Source organism: Eumetopias jubatus, unplaced genomic scaffold (genome assembly GCF_037043125.1).
Source record: "Eumetopias jubatus isolate StellerSeaLion01/CBP00866 unplaced genomic scaffold, mEumJub1_p1.0 scaffold_15, whole genome shotgun sequence".
Classification (NCBI taxonomy): Eukaryota; Metazoa; Chordata; class Mammalia; order Carnivora; family Otariidae; genus Eumetopias; species Eumetopias jubatus.
In genome coordinates, this window is record NW_028274821.1 from 13,136,549 (window position 1) to 13,162,972 (window position 26,424).

General features: G+C 39.6%; 1 protein-coding gene across 5 annotated transcripts in view; it reads right to left on the minus strand.

Moving 5' to 3' along the window:
* Positions 1 to 26,424, minus strand: part of TRPM3 (transient receptor potential cation channel subfamily M member 3) — an 827,868-nt gene that overhangs the window by 101,347 nt on the left and 700,097 nt on the right. For all 5 annotated transcript variants that reach the window (XM_028089086.1, XM_028089085.1, XM_028089084.1 and 2 more), the window contains one exon: positions 15,343 to 15,415. In XM_028089086.1, the coding sequence (XP_027944887.1) occupies positions 15,343 to 15,415 (73 nt within the window). The remainder of the gene's footprint in view (positions 1 to 15,342; positions 15,416 to 26,424) is intronic.

Here is a 26,424-nt window from a genome sequence, read left to right on the forward strand (position 1 = left end):
AATGTCTCTATCCCCACTTTGAAGATCAGAAAACAGAGGCTCAGAGAGATGGAGTAACTTGTAGAACCAGGCTTTAAACTAAGGCCTCTCTCAGGCTAGAAAAGAATTGCAGTAAGAAGGAGATAAAGTTGGGGCGCCTGGGTGGCTCAGTCAGTTGGGCATCTGCCTTAGGCTCAGGTCATGATCCCAGGGTCCTGGGATTGAGCCCCACATTGGGCTCCCCGCTCAGTGGAGAGCCTGCTTCTCCCTCTCCCCGTGCCCTTCCCTGCCACGCTTGCTCTCTCTTGCTCTATCTCAAATAAATAAATCAAAATCTTTAAAAAAAAGGAGATAAAGTCAACACTGTCAAAAGTTGCTGAATGTTCAGGAATAATAATAATCATCGGGATTAGAAGAGTATTTGGGGTCTTCAGGAGTACTGAAAGCTGTGTGAGAAAATTGGACGGGGTCAAAGGGGGAATACAAAACTTTGCAGAGTGAGCCAGTGAGCCCAGAAGTCAGAGTAGGTGGATGGTAAGGACAGTTGGTGGAAAGGCAGACCGCCTTTCAGAGCCGGGTGGTAAAGAGGGGAAAAGCAGATGCTTCCTGGAGGATCTTGGTGGAGAGGGGCCAAGGTCTCCTTAGGTGACAGAGAGCCTGACTATGTTGAGAGCAGAAGGGAAAGAGCAATCAGAGAGGGAAGTACAAGTATATGGTGGATGAGATCCTGAAGCCCGGAAGCCAGGGAGCAGTCAGCCAGCAAAGAAGAAATGTGAGGCTGAGTGGAGAAACTAATATTCCTGAGGGAGGGGGGGAAGGGAGCCTGGATGAAGCTAAATACTGAAAGTGAAGTAAGAGAGGATACCACCTGCTGAGAGTGAGCAGGAGTGAGGAGCTGAAGAGAAAGGAGGAACGTGGAGAACATGCCACAGGCTGAGGTCTTAAGAAGGAGGGGGTTTGGGAGCAGAGTTAGGGTCCATGTGAAGTGAGACCTCCCAACTATGACATAGCACCAAAGGCACATATTGCAGGGAATGTTTATTTAGGGACCTGAGATTCAGTGTTTGAGGAAAGATTTTTTGTTTTGGTTTTATTTTTTTAATACCCTGAGGGTCACTAAATACTTTGGTGGCTTGTAAATGGAGTTGTGGACTCCCTGTGAGAGAGTTGCTAAATAAAAATGTCAGGTGCGTCATCTGACCTTGATAGTTCAAGTATGGTCCTGCTTGATGGACTGGGGTGGTGGAGGGGGCAGGATTTGCAGACCTTGCAACGTCCTTAGTGGTGCCATGATCGTCTGATCCGTAGGATGATACCACCTATCTCTGTATTAGTTGAGAAACATTTCTTCTTGTGGGGGGTCTTTGGACCTTTCCGTGTTTTATCTGAGGAATCTTGTCTGGATTATATACGCGTCCTAGGGATTCTGCTCATTTCCATCAATTTACTTTGTTTGTAGATGTTGCGCCGAAATGCGATAGGGTCTCAGTCAATGAAAACCTAACCATCCATTCATTTAAAGACATCACATTCTCTTCCTATATGAAAACCACAAAGGTGGAAGGAAACTAGCTGAAGGACCCTGTCATGTGACTAGGTTGCTAGGAGACAGCTTCAGTGGTCCCCCAGAGCAGAGCCGCCCACCTACCCTGGTGAGCCTGTCTTAGGGATGTGGCTGCTACATGGAGAAAAACCAAATTAAAGGCTTGAAACATGCACATAAGAAAGTAGATGAGGTCTGTGTATAGTTTATTCTTTGCTCTATTTTCTTGCCCTGAATGATAACTATCTCCTTTTGGTAAAAATAACTTTAGGTAGATTCCCAGGAGAAATTTAAAAGGAATCAGGAAAAATTGGATTAACTTTAGCTGGAAGAAATTCACAGTTTGTAAGAGACAAAACAGGCAGCTGAGTGGAAAGAGCCCTTTGCAGGAGGATAGGGTTTTCTTTCTCGGTTTATCTTTAGGAAATAAGGTAATAAAACTAATATTTCTTTCATGCTTAGCTTGTGGCAGGCACTGCTTCTAAGTGCTCATGTATTAAATTCTCAAACTATGAGGTGCCATTACCCCCATTTTGCAGACAACAAACTATGAGGTGCCATTACCCCCATTTTGCAGACAAGGAAACTGAGGCACAGAAACTTGTCCAAGGTTAAGTAGCCAGGAAGGGCCAGAGCCAAGCTTCAAACGAAGGCAGTTTGATTTTAGAGCTGAATTTTTTTTCTTTTTTAATTCATAGGAACTTAGGAAATTTTACTGAACTCATGATACAAACAAAGGGAAGTAGGCAAACAGGCTTTTGTGTTCTCTATCATAAAACAACCCACATTGCACGAATGAAGGAAGCCAGAATATTCTCTAATGCTCTATCATCAGGGCCAAAATTGATAAAATGAGATCTAAAATTCACTTATCAGCTTAATTATTTTTTATCTTTATTTTTTGTCAGCCAAGCCATTTGGGCTTGGAGATCGATTGATTGATTTATCTGGTTTTATTATTTAAAAACATTTATAAGTGTATCTAAAATAGGATGCAGTTCAAAAGATACAGTTTGTCAATAAACTTTAAGGAACTTATTGATTGGATACAACGATGTACACCTGTTTGGGCAATATGAGCCCTGTCTGGATATTCCTAGATCCTGTTTATTTGAATGTTCTGATTTTCATGATTGATAAGATTTTTATTAAGTTTTTAAACTTAATGAAGTTTAAAGTGGGAATGCAAACTGGTGCAGCCACTGTGGAAAATTGTATGGAGTTTCCTCAAAAAATTAAAAATAGAACTACCCTATGATCCAATAATCACACTATTGGGTATTTACCCAAAGAATACAAAAACACTAACTTGAAAGGATACATGCACCCTAATGCTTATTGTAGCATTATGTACAATAGCCAAATTATGGAAGGAGCTCAAGCGTCCATTGATAGATGAATGGATAAAGAAGATGTGGTATATATATATGATGGAATATTACTCAGCCATAAAAAGAATGAGATCTTGCCATTTGCAATGATATGGCTGGAGCTAGAGGCTATCATGCTAAGTAAGTCAGAGAAAGACAAATACCATAGGATTTCATTCATATGTGGAATTTAAGGATTAATAAGATTTTTAAAAAGTATCCATTTTATTTTATTTTTTGTTATCTTCTTAATTTTAAATTCCTCTGAAAAAGTAATTGGCATACTATTTATTTGTCTTTCTTTAGGCAGTTTATTTGACATCACAGGTTGGCACTCTGAACCATAGAGAGGCATTTCAAATGTTGCCTCTATAATAAAATTTTCCCCGAAACCAGGGGTCCCCTTGGTTTGCACCTTTTTAGCGTTTTATTTACTTTTTCTTATGATGTGCACTTCTACCATATTTTAAGACTTTGAAGACTTGTACAACTTAAGATAATGCCTTGTAGGTGTTCCGGGGATTAGGTCATTAACTTCTGATACTAAGACTGGCACACAGTGGCCTCTTATGAATGAGTTACTAGCCTGGCAACAGCTTCTTGGTTCAATTCTGATCCGTGTCAGGTTACCCTTTGGGGGGTAGGGGTGGGGTAAGTGTGAAGTAGGGGCCGTAAGGACTTTTTTGTGTGTGGAAGAGAAAGGGCTTATTTAGTTCCTGTGGAGGCTTGGGGAGGTTACTTATCGTCAGACTTAGCTGCTTATATAAAATGAGGTTAGTAATATCTCCCTCCGGGGATTGCTTTGAAGGTTAAATAGAAAAGTAGATGGAAAAAACTGCTTTGTTAAATTAAAGCACTGTGCAAGTATTTTCAGTATCTTACTATTCCCAACACTGAATTTGCCAGATTAATAATAATTTAATGAACTATCCTGTTATAATGCCATTGGCAGGCAGACGCTCCTTGATGGAGAACAATTACCACCAGACTATTCCTACAGTTTCTACTGTGGTCGCTGTGAGTGATCAGGTGTGATTGAATTTTCAAAAAGGAATACTTACTACGTAGTAAAACAGGAATTCTCAGAATTAAGTGCTGACACTCCCTAAATTACCCAGGGCTTAGGCGTGTGTCAGAATCGCTGCAGGGCTTGGGGAGTGGTCCTCTGATAGAGCTTGGGGAATCAATCAAATGCTACCTTCTACTGAGGTTTTCTCTTCAGACACTCCATTAGGTGAGCGGAAGCTTGTAGGTGCTGGTATGAACAAGAAGAGGTCCGTTTGTTACAGCTCAGCAAGAGGCAGAGTTTAGATAGAAATGATCTCTTTGAAATGTAAGAACGCGTTTGTTTTGTAGGAATGTAAACTGAGATACTGGGTGTTTCCCATATAATCTATACCCACATTCAATTAGGAAAGTGCCTCTGGCCCTTCCCCAGGCTGCCTGGTGTAACAGAACATCGCTCCTGTGCAGGACACTTGGCTGCAGCCTGCTGAGGGTTTCCTGCACCTTCTCCAGCCCGTCAGAGGTGACTTAAGGCTCTGTGGGGACTGACTTCCCACAACCTTGTTCCCTGCCTGGAGTAAGAGCTGAACTCTTTCTCCCTGGGTCCCTGCATTTCCTAGACACTGAATCTAGCGGTGGGAGGAGGTGGTGATTAAACTTTGTTTTGTTTTTCTCCAGTGTATTGGGTCTGTGTTTTCTGTGTAAGGTCTCATTCACTTTGGAAAAACAGTTCGTTTCATTTCAGAGTTAGGGTGCAAGACTTTTATGGACCAACACTCCCCAAAAACCTTACAAAGTCTGGTTGTCTATGTGATGATATTTGCCAAGAGTTTCTACAGGAAATATTGCTACTATTTCTTTGTGTCCTAATAACATATGCAAGCAAAAAGGACAAATGAAATTATATGGCTTATGATTAATAACATTGTGGAGCACTACACTATTTCCTTCCTTTTGCCAACCTAGCTAAATGGATGAGTCCTCTTCATTGTGCCCTTTCTGCAATAAAAGAAGCCAATACTTCATGAAGTCTCCCATTAACATGTTAAAAAAAACTTTATGAAAGTGTTCCTGTATTATGCACAATATGCAAAACTGAGAAACGTTATCAACTTAAGACAGAGGGAATAAAAGAAAAAAAATTCTACTGGCTTATCCTGCTTGCTTGTGATATGACAAAAATGAATTCATTTACATGGATGAGTAAGTAAAATATTTGCATCTTCCATATTGTGAATTTTAGCAGGATTATATAGAAATGTACATTCTGGGGTTCTGGCACATTTTCTGGAATTACTGCATTGATGATTTCCTATCTTCTGTTCTCTCTTCCTTTGTCTTTAACTCATTCTGTCTCTTTCGTTGAGAACCAGGTAATCCATTTTGTACTTCATTTTTACTAAGGTTATACATGCACAGATTTGAGAGTCATCTATTCCAACAAGATTTGTTATAAAATCACAGATCTCATCATCTCAGGCCTCTTTACCCAGAGGAAAGCACTTCCCTTCTTGTAGCTGATTCTTTTGGTTCTCCACCGTAGCTAGTCTTTGAAGGTAGCTTCTAAGGAACGAGATTATCTCCCAGCATTCACACTGAATCTGGGCTGCTCTTGTGATGGCATGTGCCCATGGAATGCAGCAGAAATGACACGATGCTGATTCCAGGCTTGACTGAGTCTTAGGAAGACGGTCGGGTAGCTCCTGCTTTTGGCTGCTATGCTGGGTGCAGAAGGTGTCCCTGAGTCTGGTCCTCCAGGGATTGCCAACACTTCCCTCCCGTGGTAGAGCGCCCGCTTCCCGTACTCCATGTCTCCTCTTTCAGTTGTTGTTTGTTTTTGGTTTCCTTTTTCATTTTGGGGGTGCATATCCTCCAGCAATTTCCAAAGAAATAGTTCATGGTCGCAAGTGGCTGGTAGATTACGCATAGAATTCTAGCTTGCAAATAAATGTTCTTCAGAATTTTTAAGGCATTGCACGGTCGATTTCTACATTGTTGTTTAGAAGTCTAAAGCATTCTGGCTCCTTTGCATGAGACCTGTTTTTCTCTTTGGAAGCTCATAGGAGAATTTTATATATATGTACATATATGTATATATGTGTATCTATATATGTATGTGCACGTGTATATATGTAGATATGTATATATATGTTTTATATATGTATATATAAAATTATATATATTTATAATACCATATAATATTCGGTAATATAATTTATAAACTATATAAATATTATATTAAAATATATTAAATATAATTTTTAAATATAATATTTATAATATATTAAACTCTACGTAATATAATACATATATTTGTTTTCCCATATTCTGCAATATTACAATACAATTTGATAGGGGTTTATTTTCACCATTGTTCTGGGCACTCAATGGGACCTTATAATCTAGAAATGTGTGTTCCAGAGTTCTGGGACGTTTTCTGGAATTATTGCATTGATGATCATATATCATCATATATATTTTCATATACATATTCACATATATTCATAGATATTCACATATATTCACAGATATATATACATATACATATATAAGATGCCTACCATATGTCAAGCATTTTTCTAGGTGTTAGGATACAAAGACAAAGAAGACGTAATCCTTTTGCTCCAGAAACTTCTATGGACGGTGGGTCTGTAATCAGGATGATCACACTTCCCAGTTTACCTGGATATTCTTGGTTTATTCTAGTTTTTCTGGCATACTTATTAATACTGCTCACTTTCATGGCCAAGAAAATCTCAGTTTGGAGATAAATTATCTGATAACCATTCCACAGAGTTGTTGCAAAGATTAGATAAAATTTATGCGAAAATGCTTTGTGAATTGTAAAATGTACAAATGAAAAGATTTAAGTTCTTTTATTTCATTCTCCTACTGAGCCAAAAATGTCTACAATTGCTCTCTACCTTGGTCTCTGTTACTGCTCTAAGATCTACTTGGATTTATAAGAAAATAAACTTGCCAGAAAATTAATTTCATTTTAAGGCAGCTTAGCATGTTCTCAACCAGTTTCAAGATGAAACTCCTGTTTGTGGATCTGTTTTAGATCCTTACATGTGTGCTTGAGGTTTATTTATTGGTTGCTTGTTGTTTGCAGATTTATGCGTCCTTTCGAATTTAACATTTTCTGATTCTGTTGCATTTTGCACATAGGGGACATGCCAGTTCTCTAGGAATTTTTAAAGCCTATTTGAGAAGGGAAAAGGTATAAAAATACTAGTTGTTAGATGTTTACCATAAGGAAGGCAGAGTGCCTGCCCTCAACGAGCTCCCAGTGTCAATGTCTCAGGTGTCTCTTATATCCCTGCACATGACAGAACTGTGATTTTCTTTTGCACAGGGAAGGGAACTGAGGCACATATATAGAGGTTAAGTAACCTAGTTAATAAATACCACAGCCAGGAAAGCGCTAGGATCTAAGTATGTATCTAATCTGATTCTAAAGCCTGTTGACCATTCCTTCATGAGTTTAACAATAGGTTTTTTTTTTTTTTAGGTTTTGAATACTGATGACGTGTGAGGCGCTGTGTTGGTGTGTTCATGGCGGTGAGTAAAACAGAGCTGGTGTCTGTTCTCATATCTAGCTTGGCATCATCATCATCATCAGTCAGACCATCATTTATTAAAAGATTTTTCCAGGTACTGGATTCAATGCTTAACTTGCATTGTCGATGAAAGTGGTGACAACGGCTGTGAGAGAGAGATTATAATCCTTTGGGTTTTATAGATTAGGAAACGGAGCTTCAATGAGGGGAAGCTGTTTGATCAACAGGGAAGAGTGATGGTTTGCATATGGGTGTCATTGTCACTATGATCTGTACCTTAGCTGGGCAGTCCTGCCGTCGCTGGTAGCCCACTGAGGGGCTGGGGTGGCAGTGTAGGAGCCCAGTGGGGAAAGCCTGGGGTGATTTGGCCTTTATGGAATCATTTTTTCTAAGGAATAGACTTTAGTCTTGGGAAAAAAGTGGTAAGAATGTAATTTCCTTGGGGCGCCTGGGTGGCTCAGTCGTTAAGCATCTGCCTTCTGCTCAGGTCATGATCCTGGGGTCCTGGGATCGAGACCCGCATCAGGCTCCCTGCTCAGCGGGGAGCCTGCTTCTCCCTCTCCCACTCCCCCTGCTTGTGTTCCCTCTCTCGCTGCCTCTCTCTCTGTCAAATAAATTAAAAAAAAAATCTTAAAAAAATGTAATTTCCTTTAAAATATTTGGCAGATAGACTCAAGTACAGACTATGAAAACTGAAAAAGGTAATAGTGATTATAATAATACATAATCATTGTGTAGTAAAAAATATTAATAAGTTATATATTTAGGTCTACCTGAAGTAAACCTTATGAGTATGGCTTGGGTGAATGTCTGGACCCTGATTAGTATTCATTTGACCTAGTTTCTATTTTTTGCCTCCAGAATGAAGAATTTATTCCTGATACACAGATTTTGAGGCATTTGCTTTTGAGGCAAATCTGACACACTTTGACCCTCAGTACTTCTTTTCATACAACTTCAGAAGAGTATATATATTTTTAGTTGATTTTGGCTTACTGGCACTCTCCTTCTCTATCTCGTGGCTACAGAATCTTTTGAGGGGTGGTGGAGGGGACCCATAATTCTGTGACTTGGGTGGAGCTGATCCCACCTCCCATTTCATGGTTACAGGCATTCTCCGATGGCCTTTGCCACAGGGATGAATTCAGGGATGGGCACTGATCTAAGGCAAGCATCTGCAAGTCCTCCCTGGGTCCCTTCTGCCCTAATTACCCGGAATTTAATGGGGATTTACTTAGTTGGTTGGGTATGAGCCTCGCACTGCTGATGGTCATTCTATGCAACAGGTAAACAGACTCATGTCTGAGAGACGGAGGACAGACCCTGACAACATCATTTGAGCCCTGGATCCTACTTTGCCTGAACTCAGTTTACCCTTCAACTTTCATGTCATGTAAACCCACAAACCCATCTTATTTATTTTTGCTTGAACTCATTTGAATTGTGTTTCTGTGACTTGTCACCAAAAAGCTTCCTGGTTGAAACCCTATTCCACTGGTGATGTAATCTTTAAAAATAAAACAAGGTCAGATCACACTGATCCTTGCCATTACATTCGGAGAAATTGTGGGCATTCTGGTTTCGTCACTAAGATATTGTGTGAGCCAAGGTCATCCGGTAGCTAAGTGCTCAGAGAGTTTTAAGGAAGCAGATGTCTTGATCCATAAAGGGTTTGGGGGGCCCATGCCAGGACTCTACCTGCTTCTGGTGGATGTGCTCTGTGACATCTAAGTTAAAGATTTGACAAAAGGGGGTAAAATGAGCCATCAGGACACAGGTGCCCATGGGGAAGCCTGACTGAGAAGTCAAAGGACAGAAGGAAGACCAAACGTGGCCTTACGCAGAGAAGGGCTGGACACTTTTGGAAAGAATCTTCATTGTAAAAATTACCTAGTGACTTTTGTCTCTAACTGATATATTTCACTACTGCCCCCGGGTACCCCCCTCCCATGCCATTTTAAGCTTAAAATAAAGTGACCGTGCCACACATTTTGAGCTTGTCAATCTCTTTGGATAAAATTTCATCTACTTCCATTTGTGTAATACTTAGTAACTACGGTAACTTTGCATCTCATATAAGTGATGACAGTGTCAACATGAATGTCTCTCTCTCTCTCTCTCTCTTTTTTTTTTGGCCATATTAAGGCTATCTAAACAATTCTAGGTTAAAAAATATTATTAAAAGGAAAGCAATAAAAAAAAGGGAAAGCAATCATGCATGTGTTGTTTTAAGCTGCCTACACACAAGAAAGAGGGATGGGACAGATTGAACCTATAATCAGAAATAATTTTTTATCCTCAAAGCAAGGCCATAATTAATTCCCATTAAATCTATTCATGAATCATCTGAGATCAAGCAAGGTAGCTTCTCAGTAAACACTTCTGGATGCTAGTTGCTTTTGCGATCTACCGGGTACATAGAATTATTGGACATACACTACTTCAGAATAATGCCACAATTTTGTTTTACTAGGATTAATTAAGTCATTTAAAAACTAAGATGAGTTATTTAGCAAGACTAATTGCCTCTTGATGTCAGGGCTAGTTTGTGATAATAATTGATTTTCTAGTTAATAGAGTGAGAGGGGCATGCACTCAGAAGTAGTTTCAAAACATTAAAATATATTGGTTTTTTTTTTTTACATTTTATCCACTTCCATTTCAAGTTTAGTTGTTTGTAAAGTATAATTTTAAAGGAAAATGGCTCAGAACATAGTGATTTTCATTGTTTTGTATGATCTAATCAACAGCATTCTTGAGAATGTTCTAAAGTTAGAACATACCGGCTCTTTGTTTGGCATTTCGTTTTTTCAAACTCGTTCCCTCATAGTTTCAAGAAAATTACAGATGTGTATCTTAAAAAGAAGTTGTCGCCCTCCACTTATAAGTATCGTAAATAATTAATTACTTTATTAATTATCGATAGGATTAATTTTGTCTGAAGAGCCAAAACATAAAAAAAAAAGGGAAGAACTAGATAATTTTCTCTGAAATGACTGTGTAAGTCCATAGGGAAATTGGATTTCATACAAAGTGCTTCATATTAGTCCTGCATTCAAATATCTCCTGCTAGATTCCCCAGTGAGATTTCTAATCATTTCTTATAGTGATCAGCTATTATCCATGCCTATCTGATTTATATAGACACTTTATATATTAAATACTGCCTGTACCTAGTCCAGTACTTTGATTACATATGTACCTGACTTTCACAGCTAATTTCATAAGATGCTTTCTCCTTTTTTGTCATTTTGACATGACATGAAAGATTTTCTTGGTGCCAGTATGTTTCTTGCTCAGCTCCAAAATATATGATAGCACAGCTATCCTAATTTTTCCTTAAAACCTTAAAAAAAAACCCATGAAAGTCCATACTTCATTCAGATTTCCTTAGTTTTAAACCTAATACTCTTTCTTTTTTTCTGCTTGAGGATCCCATCCGGGAAGCCACATTACATGTGGTCATTACGCCTCCTTAGGCTCCTCTAGCCTGTGACAATTTCTTAAACTACCCTTGTTTTTGATGACCTTGGCAGTTTTGAGGAGGAACATAGAGTTTTGCAGGCCCTTGGAGCTTTTAAAAAATGCTTTCCAGAAAAAAAGAAGTAAACAATAAATGTCTTTTCCTGTGCCACAGAAAAATGTCTTTACCAGTGCAGATTAAAGCCAAAGAAAAAGAATTTCTTGCTTATGGAGGATAGCGATCGCCAACCACATACTCTACTTTAGTACATGCATAGAAATGAAAGGGTACACGCCCACATGATTTGACTTCCGAGGTGCACAAGAGAAGACTTAAAAATTGGAAGTAATTATATTCACAGAGAGGGCCGAGGGACCCTGCTATGAGCAGATGTTTTCTGGCTTTATGAGCCTGGAGCAGGAGGGGCTGAAGCAAGGGGCATGAGCCCGTTGGCTAGGAAAAGGTGACTCAGAGCAGGTTGGTAAACACTGGGTAGTTTACGAAGGTAAGTCTGGGGTTGTTTCCAGTGAAGCCTCTGGTTGCTATGACTTGGGCAGGGCCAGGCTGAGAAGGAGGCAGATAGAGAGGAACTAGGTGACTTCCCTAGATTTTTGAGTACTTTTCCCCCTAGAACCACTCAAAGTGTCTGAAATGCAAAAATATTCATGGTACCAGGCCTCCTCTGAGTAGGGAAGCCTGATTTAGCAATAAAAATGCAAGACTCCCAGTTAAGGTTGAATTTCAGATAAATAATAAACAGCTTTTTCAGTATAAGTATGTCCCAGGCAATGTTTGGGACATGCTTATGCTAAAAATGTGTTTGTTGTTTATCTGAATAGTCAACATCCTGCATTTTCTCTGCATTTTCCTTGGGTCCCCTTGGGTATGTGTGGCGGGGGAGAGGAGAGAGCAGCAAAGGAGAAGCATTGTAGGTTGGACAGTTTCTAGCCTCAGACCACCACTCTCAGAGAGCAGTTACCTTAACGTGAAAGACAGATGTGATATCATGTATTCTCAAAAGCTACCCCAGGTCAGCCTTTGAGGAAACTGTGAGCCTCTAAGACCTCTGGAACAACATTCTTTTTATCTCCTTCTTTCTTCATTTTTTTTTTTTTTTAAGATTTTATTTATTTGACAGAGAGAGAGAGAGACAGCAAGAGAGGGAACACAAGCAGGGGGAGTGGGAGAGGGAGAAGCAGGCTTCCCGCCGAGCAGGGAGCCCAATGTGGGGCTCGATCCCAGGACCCTGGGATCATGACCTGAGCCGAAGGCAGACGCTTAACGACTGAGCCACCCAGGCGCCCCCCCCTTCTTTCTTCATTTTTGAACAGATACCCGATAAGTCCGTGTCCTATAAACAGTATTCTTTAATATATACAGATACTGAAGAAAACAACCCAGTGGGATCAGAAACAAGGGGTCAGCAAAGGTAGAATTTCCTTACGGCCACCTGGTTCCTAACACGTCCTTTTTGTTTTGTTTTGTTTTGTTTTGTTTTCTTTGTGGGGCTCTGGATTTATGGACCAGTGTTGAGTCTCACGGTTTTCTCCCGCTCCTCCTATCTAATTTCTAGTTTTTTCAGATGATGGCAAGAATAAAAACTTGACTGTAAAAAATCCCTCATGCATGGGATAATTGAAAACCAAGTATAATTGTAAAAGTTAAGTGTTAAACCACGTTATGTGCCTTGGCATAATTTAAAAAAATACATAAGCATAATTTAACAAACTAAAGAATTTGAAACTGATATAAGTATGCTCTTGGCCTCCAAGAAAGTCAGCGAAAGGATTAAGCTTGACATCCTTCAACATCAACTGGGTCAAAATCAGAGAGCATTTAAAAGCCTTTGCAAAATAGAGATGACACATCATAATCTTTTAATGGCAGAAATCCCCATTAGCATCAACTGTTGCATAAATAATATTCAGTATAGTGATTAGAAATGTTAATTTCTTAGAGCAATCATAATTTCCTTTAATCTACTATGGCAGTGTTTTTTAAACTCCAGATTATGACCCATTAGTGGGTCATGAAATCAATTTAGTGGGATATAATCAGCATTAAAGAGAATAGAATAGAATAGAAAATATCCAATTTCATTGTATACAATGTAAATATAATTTCATGTGCTTTAACTTCAGCTTTCTAAAAACTTAAGTCTAACTACTTGGTTACAATATAAAATGTATTTCATATGGTCTGTCATGCAGTCAGGATACAATTATCCTATATTATAACAAATAAATTGTATGATCTACAGGTGAAACACAAATTTAAGTCACAAATTGCTGAAAACAGAAGAAAATATTTACAGTAGAAGATATTGTGATGGCTTATATGTATTTAACCAATAACGGGGCCACTTCTCTGTTTGCTGAGTTCTGGTTCAAGGTGATAAATGTGGAGTTCTACTTCTTATTATCAATGCGATTAGGGATGCCTTGGTGGTTTACGTAAGTGAGGGCTATGGGGGCAGCCTGTCTCTACAATTTCCAGGTCAGCTTATCTTGGGCATGTAACTGAATTGTTCTGTGTCTCGATCCCCTTATTGATAAGATGAGCCTTGCAATGAACTGGTCATCAAATTCGTAAAGATTAAATGCATTTATACACAGAATGTATCTAACACAGCATTTGGCACTTAGCAAGTCTTCAAGAAGTGTTAGTTAGGTGGCTTTATTACTTTTTCTTATTTTCGTGTAAGAATAGCCAGCATTAGAGAATTTCTTGCCTCAAACTTTTAATTTTTCTCTCTGACAATCGGAGAACGGAGGCCAAAGTGTGCTTTGTGGTTCCGCACACACAGGGTCCCATGCATGAACTCTTCTTCATGTCTCTGTCAGTTCACGGGAATGAAATATTCAGAGCAAAGCTTCTCAACCTGGGACACAGGACACACCTTGCAGCATTGCGAATTTCTGAGATGTGATTGGGATTTTGAACGAATGTGCAAATACACGTTTGGGGGATACATGGGGGGGATCAATGGCTGCTAGCATCACGATCATGAGCATACGTGGCGCAGTGAAGAGTTAGATGGGATCTAAGTTCAGGCTTATTAATTAGCATGGTAACCCTGAGTAAGTTACTTAAATCTGGTAGCTCCACTACAGACACTATCTGTCTGTAGAATGGGGATTAAAGAGCTGCTACACAATACAGTTGCCGTAATAATCGATGTTTATAGGGTTTGTAAAAAGCTTAGCATCAGGCATAATGGCTGCCACAGAATGGCTATTCAAGGAAGAATTAATAGTGGAAAAAGGGTAGGGAGACTGGAAAATAGAACACAATGGTTGCTCTTCCGAATTTCAATTTTGGAATGTTAAGTCTATCACTGAATCGTTAAGTAATCATTCATTTAGTAATCCATTCCTTCATTTATTCAACAAAAATTGACTGAATGCTGCCATGTGTAAGGGATTATGTGAGGTGCTGAGGTGTGTCTTATCCACGAATGGAAAAGGCACATTCTCTGTCCTCACAGAGCTTATGATCCAGGAAGGCTTGCCAACAGGCAGTCACCAACCTTGTGATAAATGGGGCAGCAGGTAAAGTATGGGGCTCGGGAAAACAAGGGTGACATCTCGACCTCAGAACCACATTCAACAAGATTTGTGGTTTTGTTTCATCTTATAGTTCCAGTTTTCAGTTCAGTGCTTAACAGAGAGAACTTCCTTTTGTTTATTTAATGCTGAATGGTATGGGTCAAATGTATAGACCTATTAGGGGACATTAAGGGCAGAATTTGATCTGTGGAGCCCAGAGGAAACTGCTCTTCTCTTGAGTATGGTCCTAAGGATGAGCACATGTAGTGCGACCTCTTGACAGCAAGGGGACTAGAGAACGGGACAAACATCCACCTTCAAGGAAAATCAAAAAATCCAGGGCATTCCTATTTTTGCCTGGACTTCAAGGACACTTAGAGCTAAATTTAATGTTCCATTACAACAAGTATAGTAGCCCATTTTTTTGTTTGTTTATTTCTTCCTCTTTTCTCTCAATGATTTTGATTTTCCATTTTTAATGCATGATGCTCTCTCTCTCTCTCTCTCTATCATCTATGCCCTATTAAATGGTTTTTGGAAGTAGACAGGGTTTAATTATTGAATAACTTCAGTAACTTAGTGTCTTACATATTACATTAGCCTTTTACTTTGTATATTTTTATGACTCAATGGACATGACCAAATTGTAATATATTTAAACTTTATGAAATTGAGTCGTACTTTGACAGCTCTATCTATCATAGAAGAATTTCACAGCAGGAACAATGTCTTCCAGGAGAAGTCCTTAGGTTACTAATAATTGGATGTCACAGTATCATTTGGGATTATATCTACTGTTGGGAGACAAAGTTGCTGTGTTAACCCATTTAAATTATTTTTGCGCTCTCTGGACACAGAAAAACTCTTTTACCTTTGAGCAAAGCTGTCAGGATAGCTAAATCAATGTCCTGGTGTCCTTCTGACCCCATCCGAAAGACCGTAATCTGCAATTTGAGACAAGGTGACCATTAGCAATGCATGTTTTTCCCCAAGAGAAATTCGATCAATGAGTCCATATCTGAACACAGACTGTCTTAATATCTACAAGGTAGAGTCTTCACCACAGGGAAAGCAGGCAAAGCCAGAATTCGGCTAGAGGGTTCTGCAGTTCATTAAGAGGAAGATGTCTCATAGCCTCCTAACAGGGACCACCTCACATAATTGCACTGATGATGTTTACAACGACGAGAAACAATGAAGGAAAATGTCCTCTTCTATCGTTTCAGTTTGAAATTAAAACTTGCTGGATTTACAAAAATGTGTAAGCTGCGATGTAAGCTGTGAGTTGAGAAATTGTTTAAAAGTAGCTAGTTTAGTATGCCCTTCAGTAAGTGGGCCTACTGTGTGTGTGTGTGTGTGTGTGTGTCTGTGTGTGTGTGCGCGCGCACGCGCGCACGTGTGTTTATGTATCTGAGTGTGTACAATAAAGCCATCACCACACTTACTCCTCAGCAATAGTTATGAAGGGTTTTGATATTGGGACGGCTCTAGATCCTTCAGTCCTCTCGCTAAACTTGAACCCCCTTGAACCCTCTTACACTGTTGGTGGGAATGCAAACTGGTGCAGCCACTCTGGAACACAGTATGGAGGTTCCTCAAAAAGTTGAAAATAGAGCTACCCTACAACCCAACAATTGCACTACTAGGTATTTACCCAAAGGATACAAACACAGTGATCCGAAGGGGCACGTGCACCCCAATGTTTATAGCAGCAATGTCCACAATAGCCAAACTGTGGAAAGAGCCCAGATGCCCATCGACAGATGAATGGATAAAGAAGATGTGGTGTATACATATACAATGGAATATTACCCAGCCATCAAAAAGAAAGAAATCTTGCCATCTGCAACAGTGTGAATAGAACTAGAGGGTATTATGCTCAGCGAAATACGTCAGTCAGAGAAAGGCAATTATCATATGATTTCACACATATGTGGAATTTAAGAAACAAAACAGATGAAAATAGGGGAAGGGAAGGAAAAATAAAATAAGAGGAAAACAGAGAGTGAGACAAACCATAAGAGATGTTGACCTCTAGGGAACAAACCGAGGGTTGCTGGAGGGGAGGTCAGTGGGGGGATGGGGTACCTGGGTGATGTGCAGTAAGGAGGGCACATGACAGAATGAGCACTCGGTGTTATATACAACTGATGAATCTCTAAATTCTACCTCTGAAACTGATAACACACTATATGTTAATAAAATTGAATTTAAATAAAAAAATTACCTTGAACTCCCTTGAAAATAACTTAGCAATTATTTCCAGGTTGTAAGAAGAGGAAAACAGATAATACAATAACATCTTTCCTTTTGGTAATCCAGGGGAGAAAAGTATTCTCCAGGGATGAATATCAGGAAGGAGGGTAAAGATAGAGCGATGGAGGATTAATACAAGGTCCCAAAATAATGTGGAACAATAGCAAAGATCTTTTCTCCAAGTCAGAGGGAAGCCAAAAGTTTATTTGAATATTTACACTGAATTACTATTTTTCTCAGCTGCTTTAGGCTTCAGGTTTCTCTAGCTGTAAAATGAGAAAATAATAGTGCTTGCCTATTTCCAACTATCTAGGAAGTAAACTTTATAGCATTTGCTAATGTATAATTCTAAGTTTTGCCAGTATGAGGGAGAGAACAGACAGACGCAGAGACTGTTAAACTATCAGTTGCCTTAGAAATCTAGTCCACTACCCAAAGTAACTTGCTTAAGGTCACAAAATGAGTTGGTTAGGAGAGTTGTGATTAGAACTCAAGAGCTCTCACGTTCTTGTCTTGTGCCTTAAACACAGGGACGAAGAGAGGGGAAGAAAGATTATACAAACATCTGATTTGTGAGCTGCTTAATTCTTTTGTATCCTGATTGTTTATGTCCTGAGGTCAGACTGTGCAATGAGTATAAAGCAGAGACTGTAGACTGAAATGCCTTCGTAGGCATTTGAACTCAAAAACATGAAAAATAGAGAGAGCCAAACAAAATCTATCTACACACTGTGTTTGGCTCAGGGGCCGAAGTTGTGATCTCTGGTAAGGACCATTGGGTGGAGGCGTGCCCCAGCTCCATTAGATTTGCGCTGAAATCTGCTTCTGCATGGCTATAGGTTTGGCTGAAGGGCCAACAGAACATCCTCCCAAATGGCTACTGATGCCACCACGAAATCCACTTGGAAGAAGAGAGGCATCTCTTCTCGGTTCTGAACTCAGGAGCAGGTGCGTGAATTGGGAAGACAATCTGAGGTCCACAGGATTAAGAACCAGGGAGCAGAAATGGAACTTGGCCAACCCTACAGATTAACTCTTCGAGCAGGCCAGCTATAGTCTGTAAGGTATCATGTCCTTAGCTGGGAGGAAGCTGAGGAGAATCAGGATAATATGTGAGCTCATTGTTTTAGAAGAATTTAAAACTTAGGCATCAGAGTTCCTTAAACATGGGACCCACTTGTTCTGTAATGCCTTCATTTTATTGCCTAATTAGAGATCACATTTCTTATGCAAATTTTTCTGAGGCAGGAAATAGAAAAATTTACCTTGAAATATAACATTATCAGGCCTTCCTAGGAACAGATTTGAGGAGGGGGGGTAGGAAGGTGTATAATGTAGGGTTTCTAAAGGATTTGGGACAAGAGGCAGTGGAGACATAGATCTGTGTTTGTTTTATTTTTTTTTTAAGATTTATTTATTTATTAGAGAGAGAGGGAAGGGGCCGATGGAGAGGGAGAGAGAGAATCTCAAGCAGACTCAGCGCTGAGCACAGAGCTGGACGCAGGGCTCGAACCAGTGACCCTAAGATCAGGACCTGAGCCGAAATCTAAGAGTTGGATGTTTAATGGATGGAACCACCCAGGAGCCACCCAGGTGCCCCCCCCTGTGTTTTTATTTGTCAAGGAGCCTGAAGTAGAATTGTATGCCAGGGCTTCATAGTTTTTCTGGGAAACTGATGTGGAGGGAATGGCTGTCCATCTGTCCATGCCCCTATTCAAGATGAGAAGGAAGTACTAAGAAGAGGCTGGAGGATCCAAAAACAAAATTTATTTCATAATTTTGCCTTGAGCTGACCTGAGATACCTATTCTCATCACTACTCTGAAACTTTTTTATTTGAAATTTAAAACATTTTAAAATCTCAATTACACCATGTATATAGCTAACCTCAGGGGGAAAAAGGTCAAATAAAATAAAATCAGAGCCATTCTACCAACCCCAAGTTTGGCAGAGATGTGGAAAATCAGGTATTCTTAAATATTCTTTGTGGGGCTGTGAATCAAAATAATAGTTTTGGAGTATGATAGGTTGATAAAAATTCATTGGTATTGATGTATGATTCTTTAACAACACTAATATTTTATTTAGGGTCTTTACAACTATGTTTGGAAATGAGGTTGGTACATGTCATCAATCGTGCCTCATTTTGGTGTTAGAGTTGCACTAACTTTTCAGTATGAATTGGAAAGTCTTTTTTTATTTACTTATGCCCCAGAACTGTTTATATAGCAAAAGAATAGATCGCTGATCACCTTTATAAATTTTCCAGCAATTATTGATCAATTTAGATTTTCTGCCTTTCCCTGAGTCAGTTTCATGTATTTTCCTGTGTAATCAAATATTTCATCCAGATTTCAAGTTCATGGGTACACAGTTATATGCAGAATTTGCTTTCTCTCTCTTTTTTTAAGATTTTATTTATTTATTTGACAGAGAGAGAGAGAGACAGCAAGAGAGGGAACACAAGCAGGGGGAGTGGGAGAGGGAGAAGCAGGCTTCCCGCTGAGCAGGGAGCCCGATGCGGGGCTCGATCCCAGGACCCTGGGATCATGACCTGAGCCGAAGGCAGATGCTTAATGACTGAGCCACCCAGCTACCTCCAGAATTCTCTTACTATTTTAAAAATCTCCTTTATGTCTAGAATCATATGGATTTTTTTTATTCTTCATTTTTTAACTTAATCAAAATCATGATCATTTCAAAGAACCAGGTTTTCATTTTATTGATCAATATTATTATTTATAATTTGAAGCGATTATTTTCTGCTTTTATCATTATCCATTCATTTCTTCTGTTTTTGCTTCCTTAGCCATTCTTTTCCTAGAATTTTAAGTTGATGTGGTGGTCACGTTATTTTTATTCTTTCTTGTTTCCTAATAAATGAATGCATTTAAGATTATGTATCTCACATGTTTTTATATGCATTATGTCATTCTCACTCATTTTAAAATATATGTCACTTATTTTCTCTTAAAATTGTTTTTAATATTACAATGTGTGTGGTATTTGTAACATTTTGTAAACATGCTATTTTGCTTTAAAAAAGCATGTCTTCTCTATTTGCTGGGTACAGAGTTTTAGGTACAGATTACACGTACTTTTTATTCAAATACTCTATATATTTACTTATTTCTGAGAGGCATGTTGAAATCTCCTATGATGAGTACACACTTCACAATCGTTCCTTCAAAGTAAATAGTCTTCACTTTGCATGTTTTGAAGCTTTAAAAAAATGTATAAAGGTTCATGACAGTCTGTTCTTGGTGGGTTGCAGTTTTTTTCAACATAAAATCTCTCCCTTTCCTATTTAATGTTGTTGCTTTATATTATATTTTACTTTATATTAATATTTATAGTAATATAATTAATTAATATAATTATAATTAATATAATATTGGTATTTATATTTTAATTGCCATATATACTCTTATGGGGGATTAGAATGTGTCTGATACATTATTCTATCTGTGCATTTGCGGGGTTTTTTTGGTCGCTTTTTGGTGGTCATTTTGTTTTAGCTGTGTATCTTATAAACAGCAAGGTAGATTTTTTTTTTTAACTGAATCAGAATATCTTTCTCTTAAAGGTAACAAAGAATCCAGCTAGGTTTAATATTATTACTGATTTCTTTCATCTTTTTTTCCATCTTATTTTATGTTTTCTATTTTCTAGACTTTATCATTTCCCTTTTACCTTTCTTTTCCTTTAAAAATATATTTCCTTAGATAATAAAGGCACATGGCAAAAAAAAAAAAAAATCCCAACAGCATCAAGAAATATGTGGTGAAAATGAAGGGTATCATTTCTCTTCCCAGTTTTCCAGCACCTCTCAACAAATCAAGCAGTATGACCAGTTTTGGAGGTGTTCTACACATAAATAAACAGAAAGGCACAAATCTCTCCCTTTTAACACGAGTGGTAGCGAGCTTTACGCATTATTACGCTTCACTTTTTTTCCTTGGCCATCTATCCTGGAGACCATTCCACTCAGCCGTGAAGAGTGCTTGCTTCATTGTTTGTTGACTGCCAAATGTTTCATTATATGCATGGACTACAATTTATTTAACCAGTCGTCCCTACTAATGAACATTGGGGTGGCTCCCTATCTTTGGTCATGATAAACACCATTGCAGGGAATGCACATGGCTGAGTCTATCTGTAGAACACTCCTATTTCCTGCCTTTGTTTATTCTGATCCTGTATGGTAACTGAAATAATTTTTAACGTCACAGTATATATTTTTCTCCTAAAATAATTTGCAAGCTCTAATTTTTGTTTTTGTTTTTATAAGTAGCCTCCACACCCAGCATGGAGCCCAATGCAGGGCTTGAACTCATGACCCTGAGATTAACACCTGAGCTGAGATCAAGAGTCAGATGCTTAACCAACTAAGCCACCCAGGTGCCCTTGCAAATTTTAGTTTCTATACCTGCTTTTAATATTCCAGAAATTACTCAGAATTTCTTGTCTCCTAGCATGGGATCTTTTTTCATCTTCTTCTGTGCTAAGCATTGATAGGGATTTGTTTCAAAAAAAATATATATTTTTGTTATTTTTGCCTTTTATTGTCATTTGAGGGGCAGGAAGGGAGAGAGGCACATACGGTCATTCTATCAAATCTCATCAATGTAACCTTTAATAGAAAAAAAATTTTAATTATGTAGAAGTTATTTAGTTATTTTGATTGACTGATTTAGTAAATAAAGCCTGATTTTCCTTTATCATAAAATTCGTATTTTCAACATGTACCCTAAAAGTAACTCTTGGTTTTGTTTGACATGGTTGCTTATTTTGTCAAAACGCTATGAAATATAGGAAGATTAAATGTTCTTCAAAATTTGGGGGCGCGTGGGTGGCTCAGTCGGTTAAACGTCTGCCTTTGGCTCAGGTCATGATCCCAGGGTCCTGGGATCGAGCCCCACATCGGGCTCCCTGCTCGGCGGGAAGCCTGCTTTTCCCTCTCCCACTCCCCCCTGCTTGTGTTCCCTCTCTCGCTATGTCTCTTTATCTGTCAAATAAATACATAAAATCTTAAAAAAAAAATGTTCTTCAAGATTTGAAAGAACAAACCTCAAATATTTTGTTAAAAAACGCACAACGTTCCCCCAAATTCAGGTTGACATTTTCTATCTTCAGCTCACTTGCGGACAAATGGCCTTAGCCCAGATGCAATTCTGATTCTCAGACTGAAGGAAGGCTGAGTCTTTCCAGATGACAAGATGCCCGTATTCTCCGCCCCTTGAACTTGCCTGCTAAGCAGCTCTTGTGCTTATGTTCTCGTTCTCATTTTGCACCCCGTTCAAAGTTTGGGAGTCAGGGTGTCGGCTCTGTCACCCGCACCCCCTGCAAACGAGGGAGTTGTGGAACACAGATCCATTGAGTGTCTCTGTGCCAGGCACCGTGGAGATGCTGGGAACAGAGCAGTGAACAGAGCTGACAAACAATTCCTGCCTTCCCAGAGTCTACCTCCTTCTAGTGCATTCTATACAGGAGAGGCAGAGGGAAGTGACTACGTATAATGGTATGTCCAGGTGCCTCACAGCCTCCTCCTCCTTCTTAGGCCTCACTGCCACCGCCATTATTCAGCCTGCAGACTCAGAAGTACTCAGGAATTTCTTTACTGGTCCTCCCCATGCTGGTCCTTCCATTTCTATTCCCCATGCTGGTCCTTCCATTTCTATTCCCCATGCTGGTCCTTCCATTTCTATTCCCCATGCTGGTCCTTCCATTTCTATTCCCCATGCTGGTCCTTCCATTTCTATTCCCCATGCTGGTCCTTCCATTTCTATTCCCCATGCTGGTCCTTCCATTTCTATTCCCCATGCTGGTCCTTCCATTTCTATTCCCCATGCTGGTCCTTCCATTTCTATTCCCCATGCTGGTCCTTCCATTTCTATTCCCCATGCTGGTCCTTCCATTTCTATTCCCCATGCTGATCCTTCCATTTCTACTCCCCATGCTGGTCCTTCCATTTCTACTCCCCATGCTGGTCCTTCCATTTCTACTCCCCATGCTGGTCCTTCCATTTCTACTCCCCATGCTGGTCCTTCCATTTCTATTCCCCATGCTGGTCCTTCCATTTCTACTCCCCATGCTGGTCCTTCCATTTCTATTCCCCATGCTGGTCCTTCCATTTCTATTCCCCATGCTGGTCCTTCCATTTCTATTCCCCATGCTGGTCCTTCCATTTCTATTCCCCATGCTGGTCCTTCCATTTCTATTCCCCATGCTGGTCCTTCCACTTCTATTCCCCATGCTGGTCCTTCCATTTCTATTCCCATGCTGGTCCTTCCATTTCTATTCCCCATGCTGGTCCTTCCATTTCTATTCCCCATGCTGCTACCCAAGCAATCTTCCTGATTATATCACCCTCCTTTACTAAAATTTTTGTGTCTTCCATTGCGAAAAAAATATTTTACTTACTTATTTGAGAGGAAGAGAGAGAGTGCGTGAGCATGAGTTGGGGAGGGGCAGAGGGAGAGGAAGAGGGAGAGCCAGACTCCCCGCTGAGCAGGGGGCTTGAAGACAACAGGGCTCCATCCCAGGACCCTGAGATACGATCTGAGCCGAAGTCAGACGCTTCACCGACTGAGCCACCCAGGTGCCCCCACGGCTAAAAATTCTTAGCAGGGTATTCAAGGAATGCCAGTATCACACTCCCATCTAGTTCTTTAGTTTTATCTCTTGTGGATTCATGGTCACAGCTGCACCCTTGCTGCGACCCCCCCCCCCCCGCCCACCACAGCCAGAGCCCCAAACACCTCATGCCCCAGCTGGGCTGAGCAACTTGCTCCTTTAAGGACCCCCAGCATTGTTTCTCTCCTCTTAGCCTTTGTCTATTCAGTCCTCACCCCCCCCTTTTTTTTTGGAGTGCCCTTCCCTCTGCTTGCAGAACAAACCAAAAGCCTTTCATCTGACACATGCCACTGAGGAAGACTTTGTAGAACGGGGATAGAACCCTCACCCCTCCTTGTGCCTCTTGCATACTCTGCGAGGCTCTCGGGCGCTCTGCTTTAGCCCTCCCTTCCCCTTATTTGTACACGCCTCTCTCTCTTCCGTATAAAAAAGAAGCCTGTTTGCAGACAGGATCACTAGCTTGTCCTTGCTCAGTATTGTTTGCTGAGTGGATGGATTGTTACCAGATTGCTGTGTTAAGGAAACTGGTAAGTGAAAAAGTAGCACAGTTCACATGGAATGGTAACATAGCTAAAGAGAATGGCCATGTTAGGCTACACACCAAGGACATATTTCAAGTGTTAACTGTCAATTTAATTAAGAGTCTACTGGACACTGTATTATTGCTAAGCACGTAGTCAAACATTATGTGATAGAAACTGGGCTGCCCGAGTTTTAGAAATTGTTTGAGGCTGATTATGAATGTGACATTTTTGAGATACAGGTAGCACTGATTAACCCAGAAGTATGTTTCACCAAAGTGTCTGAAACTTTGGTGCCATGTAGATTAAACCATAATATAGAAAAAGATTCAAAGCAGGAAAAATGATTTGGGAGAAATAATTTTATATTTGAAGATGGTCTGGTTCATCTTCTGGGCAACAAACAAGTATATTCACCGCTTAAATAATAAAATAGAGTATATGTGGCTGAATTAATCATGGACTTTCCCCTTCTGAAACCCAGCAGGTCCTGGAGCGGAACAAGATGAAGGTACAGAAAAACATATTGGAAAAATTAAACTGACTCCTTTTCAAGGTGTCTATTAATTAGCTTAATTTGTGATTTGTATTTATGTCTGAGCGGGCAATCAATCTATGAAAATTGACATGGAGATTGGGGCAAGCTTTTGAAAATGAAAACAACCATGATGTTAAGCTGAAAAATATCTGTAAGTTGCAAGGACACTTTGGCTCCATCTATCAAAAATAGAAAGGAACATGCCACAATCATTTCATGCTGTGTTAGCTGTGTAAGAGACGATACCTGGGTTTGACAAGTGGTTTGGAACATGTCAGAGAATTTTAGAGAAACACCAAAGCTACACAATAGATAATCAGCAAAATTCTTATGATTTTGTAGGGATTTAGAAGACTCCACCTATAATAATGTTAACCAATAGCTTTGAGGACATTAACATGCTACATCTGAAACTTCTTAAAAGAACCATCTCTGAAATGTTTCCTATTTACTCACTCAATTTCTTAATAAAATCTGGAGATGTGTCTCCTAAGGACAGGAGTAGGGAGAGAGGGAGATGATTAGACCCAGAAGTCATTCAATCATCATAACGTGGTAACTTTTAAAAACCAGCAGCAAGGGGACGCCTGGGTGGCTCAGCCAGTAAAGTGGTAGACTCTTGATTTCAGCTCAGGTCATGATCTCTGGGTTATGAGACTGAGCGCTGCATGGGGCTTCTTGCTCAGCAGGAAGTCTGTTTGAAATTCTCTCCCTCTTGCCCACCCGCCTGCTCATGTGTATGTTCTCCCTCTCTCTAAAATAAATAAATCTTTAAGAAAATCACCAACTAAGCAGACTAGTTCCCTGATGAAATATTAATATTCAAAATAATTTGAAACAATTGAGTGATTAATAGGAAATGCAAAAATCTATGTTCATCAAGATGCAGAATGATACAAGGCCCCTAATAAGGATCTAAACAGGAATTGTGGTGGGTAACAAAAGGCCTTTGAGCAGATACTGGCTTCAGTTTTCACTTTGGCACAACTAAAGGTCACTTGGGACAGGGAAGACAACAATGCAACTTGATGAATAGGATCCTATGCACCTAAAATATACTCCTATTTTATTTCCGCCATCTGTGAAAGAGAACTCCTCTTGGTTGACAAAATTTTTTTCCTTTCTTTTTTTTAAGATTTATTTATTTGAGAAAGAGAGAGAGAGAGTGAGGAGGGGAAGGGGAAGAGGGATAGAATCTTCAAGCTGACTCTGTGTTGACCACAGGGTTGACAGAGGGCTCAGTCTCATGACCCTGAGATCATGACCTGAGCTGAAATCAAGAGTTAGACACTTAACCAACTGAGCCGCCTAGGCGCTCCTGGTGGACAAAGTTCTTACAGGTAACACTGTGCCAAAGGTGCAGGCTTGGAAACGGACATGCTGATTTATATGGAGGAGAGGAGGAAATCAGAGGAAATTCAAACACATCTGGAAATGAGCAAAGCAAAGATCAGCGGAAAGTGAGTCAAAATTTTTGTGAGAAAATTAATACCAAGTAAGTATACTTATTTGTTATGGAGTTCCATATAAACTATATATTGACTCTCCGTGTAATATTTTTGGAAAAGATTCACAGTCTCATATTGAAGTGGCTGAATAAAAAGCAATGTTATGGAGGTAGAAACTGGATGAATTACTGTAAGTCTAGGATGCCCTACTTTCAAAACAGTCGGATGTATGAATTTACACATCGGATAAAATATGCGATTATTTGACTTTTGAAAGGATATTTTATTACACATTGGATTTGCCAGTGTATTGATTGATTTGATTTGCCAGTTTATTTTAAAGGTGTGTTCTCCCTACTTTTGGGACACAGTTCAGTTTAGGTCGCTTTTAGTAGATTAAAGCCCACCCACATTACCATAACGCCATGCCCTCTCAAGGGACCTTCATGCATGCACAACTGGGCAATTACCTGAGCGCCAGAGAATGGAGGAGGTTTTGCTCTTTTGACTCTAACCCTTGACTCTCCTTTCTCTTTTTCCCACTGTAATCAAGAA